Below are 4,265 nucleotides of genomic sequence, written 5' to 3' on the forward strand. Positions count from 1 at the left end.
AGAGGTTGCAATGAGCCAAGATTGCGCCATTGCACTCCAGCCTAGGGGCGACAGAGTGAGAATCTGTCTCAAAAAAAAAAAAAAAAAAAGAGGCCGGGCATGGTGGCTCAAGCCTGTAATCCCAGCACTTTGAAAGGCCAAGGCGGGCGGATCACGAGGTCAGGAGATCGAGACCATCCTGGCTAACATGGTGAAACCCCGTCTCTACTAAAAATACAAAATATTAGCCGGGCATGGTGGGGGGCGCCTGTAGTCCCAGCTACTCGGGAGGCTGAGGTAGGAGAATGGCGTGAACCCAGGAGGCGGAGCTGGCAGTGAGCCGAGATCGCGCCACTGCACTCCAGCCTGGGGGACAGAGCGAGACTCCAAAAAAAAAGTGGCCAAGTGCGGTGGCTCCCGCCTGTAATCCCAGCACTTTGGGATGCCAAGGGGGGGGGGTTGATCCGGAGGTCAAGAGATTGAGACCATCCTGGCCAACTAATATGGTGAAACCCCATCTCTACTAAAAATACACAAATTAGCTGGGCGTAGTGGTGCACACCTTTAGTCCCAGCTACTCGGGAGGCTGAGACAGGAGAATCGCTTGAACCCAGGAGGCGGAGGTTGCTGTGAGCCAAGATGGTGCCACAGCACTCCAGCCTGGGCGACAAAGCGAGACTCTGTCTCAAAAAAAAAAAAAAAAAAAAAAAAAAAAAAAAAGACTCGCGGAGACCTAGCGCATCCAGGTGGGAGACTGGTGTGTTCCGCGCGTCCGCTCCTCAGCGGATGTGGCAGCCCCGAGCCATGGCTCTCGCTGTCCGAGTCGTTTATTGTATCTTCAGCTCAAGAAGAAGTTAGAAGATAAGTTCCCCGGCCGCCTGGACATTTGCAGCGAGGGAACTCCCCAGGCCACCGGGTTCTTTGAGGCAATGGTAGCCGGGAAGTTGATTCACTCTAAGAAGAAAGGCGATGGCTACGTGGACACAGAAAGCAAGTTTCTGAAGCTGGTAGCCGCCATCAAAGCCGCCTTGGCTCAGGGCTAATGCGCGCTGAAGGCAGAGTCCAGGGACCTTGACCCAGCCCCTCTCAGCAGACATTTCATGATAGGAAGGACTGAAAAGTCTTGTGGACGCCTGGTCTTTCCCTGATGTTCTCGTGGCTGCTGTTGGGGAGCAGAGATTGACGCCCCTGGTCTTTGCCTCTGTGTGGGAGAGTCTGTGTGTATGTGTCTTCCCTAGAATCCACACCACCCCACCCTCCTCCTGTCCCCTGGTTTGATCATATCTCTTTGCATACCCCATGTCTTCCCCAGTTGTCCCCTGGAGTTTGTGGGGACATCCCGCCTCAGGCATCCTTCTCAAGGGGAAGCCAAGAGAGGCATCAGGATGGGTGGGTTTCTGATTGTGGCGACCTTTGCAACCATTCAAGATTCAATAAATATTGGACGAATTTAACCGAAAAAAAAAAAAGAGCAGCCAGAGAAAACCACACTAGGAGTGACCTTAGAGCAGGCACTGAAGGACAGCATGGTATGGCAGGCAGAGGGCATGGCAAGGGCACGGCCCCTTCCTTGGCTCCTCAAACCGGGGAAGTCAGTTCCCCTCTTATGACCAGACAAAGCAGCCTGCACCTTTTTGGCCAGCCCCAGCACCCTTGTGAGTATTCTGTCATCTTCTCCTTAGTCTGTGGGCTTCTGAGGCCAGGGAACACATCTGTGCTGTTCACTAGCCCAGTGCCTACCTCATCATTGCTGTCAGCTCCCAGGCTGGAGTGCAATGGTATGATCTTGGCTTAGTGCAGCGTCAAATTCCTGGGCTCAAATGATTCTCCTGCCTTAGCTTCTGAGTAGCTGGGACTATAGGTGCATGCCACCATGCCCGGCTAATTTTTTTTTTTTTTTTTGAGACCGCATGTGGCTGTTGCCCAGCTATGGTACAGTGGCGCATGTATAGCTCACTGCAACCTCGAATTCTTGGGCTGAAGCAATCCTCCCACCTCAGCCTCCCAAGTAGCTAGGACTATAGACGAGTGCCACCACACCCGGCTAATTTTAAACATTTTTTGTAGAAATGTCACTATGTTGCCCAGGCTGGTATCAAACTCCTGGACTCAAGCAATCCTCCCGCCTTGGCTTCCCAGAGTGCTGGGATTATAGGCGCCGGCTACCATGAGTGGTCTCATTTGACTTTTTTTTTGAGACAGAGTCTTGCTCTGTAGCCCAAGCTGGAGTGCAGTGGCGTGATCTCACCTCACTGTTACCTCTGTCTCCTGGGTTCAAGCGATGCTCCTGCCTCGGCTTCCCAAATAGCTGGGATTACAGGCGTGCGTCACCACACCCAGCTAATTGTTTTGTATTTTTAGTAGAGACGGGATTTCACATGTCAGCCAGGCTGGTCTCGAACTCCTGACCTCAGGTGATCCTCCTGCCTCAGTCTCCCAAAGTGCTGGGATTACAGGCACGAACCACTGTGCCCGACTTCATTTGACTTTTTTTTTTTTTTGAGATGCAGTCTTGCTTTGTTGCCCAGGCTGGAGTGCAATGGCGCAATCTTGGCTCACTGCAACCTCTCCCTCCCGGGTTCAAGTGATTCTCCTGCCTCAGCTTCCCAAGTAGCTGGAATTAGAGGTGCCTGCCACCACGTCTGGCTAATTTTTGTACTTTTAGTAGAGATGGGGTTTCACCATGCTGGCCAGGCTGGTCTCGAACTCCCAACCTCAGGTGATCTACCCGCCTCGGCCTCCCAAAGTGCTGGGATTACAGGCATGAGCCACTGCACCTGGCCCCTCATTTGACTTTTAATTGAGAACCTACTTGGTGCCATGTATAAGCTGGGTACAAGAGTGAACAAGACGAAGCCTTCCTGCCCTCATGCCAACTGCTCAGCAGTATTTCAGGACTGTATCAGGGAGATTAGCCTGGGATCACAGGAGACTTCCTACAAGAGATGATGTCTGAACTGAGTTGTTCACCAGGCACAGGTTGGAGAAGGGAGAAGGGTGGCCAGGACAGGAGGAGCCCTGGTGTGAATGCCCAGAGATGGCAGGAGAAATCATGGCATATATAAGGTGTCTTGAGCTTGGGATATGGGAAGGTGAGAAGTGATATTGTATGGGACATACTTACACTAAAGCATTATTGGTTGTTTATCTGAAATTCAAATTTGGGCATACTGTTAAATGCTAAATTTAGCTGTCATGGTAAGAAGCTGAAATTTACTGTTAGGGGATATTTTGTATATTTGTTTTCTTTCTGTTTTTATTGAAAACAGATAATGGTAAAATAACAAACCCTTCCTACATGACACAACAATCATAGTCACTGTACCAGGGCTCACCAGAGCCTGAGTTCCATGCTCTGCCTGCTCAACCTCATGTCATTCAAGCCTCCCAAGGGGGTGGTGCCCTGATTCCCAAATGGATGAGGAAAACAGATCATAGTGGTTAGATCCTGGACTAGACACACAGAGAATCCGGAAGGAGTGAGGACACAAAATGAACCCATTTCTGGTGGGTCTTCCCATCCCTGCTAATCTGTAGTTTTTATATTTCCATATTACCTTCCGCCCAGATCTAGCTTTACTGGTTTGCTGCCAGGGAGAACAAATTTTTGAAATCTGCTATTTTATTTCCATTAATTAATTAATTAATTACTTTAAGATGAGGTCTCGCTCTGTTGTCCAGCCTGGGGTGCAGTGGCATGATCTCAACTCACTGCAACCTCTGCCTCCCTAATTCAAGTGATTCTCCCACCTCAGACTCCCGAGTAGCTGGGATTATCGGTATGTGACACCATGCCTGGCTAATATTTTAGTAGAGATGGGGCTTCTTCGTGATCATCAGGCTGGTCTCAAACTCCTGGCCGCAAGTGATCCACCTGCCTCGGCCTCCCAAAGTGCTGGGATTAGAGGTGTGAGCCACTGTGCCCAGCCTAAAAATATTTTTTAATAGCACCACAGTGTAGGCTGGGTGTGGTGGCTCACACTTGTAATCCCAGCACTTAGGGAGGCTAGGCGGGTGGATCACTTGAGGTCAGGAGTTCAAGACCAGCCTGGCCAACATGGTGAAACCCTGTCTCTATGAAAAATACAAAAATTAGCCAGGCATGGTGGCAGACACCTGTAATCCCAGCTACTTATGAGGCTGAGGCAAAGATTGTGCCATTGCACTCTAGCCTGGGTGACAGGAGCAAGACTCCATCTCAAAAAAAAAAAAGAAAACAAAAAGCACCACACTGTAAATAAACTGAACAGCCATGGTTAACGAAGTGTGAATAAATTACAGAAGCT

At 50.0% G+C, this 4,265-nt stretch overlaps 1 protein-coding gene across 1 annotated transcript; it reads left to right on the plus strand.

Moving 5' to 3' along the window:
* Positions 1 to 705: 705 nt before the first annotated feature.
* SELENOW (selenoprotein W) lies at positions 706 to 1,448 on the plus strand. Its single transcript, XM_030815201.1, is given in 2 exon segments — positions 706 to 811; positions 814 to 1,448. Coding segments are annotated over 2 exon segments (255 nt in total). The 5' UTR covers positions 706 to 765; the 3' UTR covers positions 1,023 to 1,448.
* Positions 1,449 to 4,265: the final 2,817 nt, after the last annotated feature.

Source organism: Nomascus leucogenys, chromosome 7b, assembly GCF_006542625.1.
Source record: "Nomascus leucogenys isolate Asia chromosome 7b, Asia_NLE_v1, whole genome shotgun sequence".
Classification (NCBI taxonomy): domain Eukaryota; kingdom Metazoa; phylum Chordata; class Mammalia; order Primates; family Hylobatidae; genus Nomascus; species Nomascus leucogenys.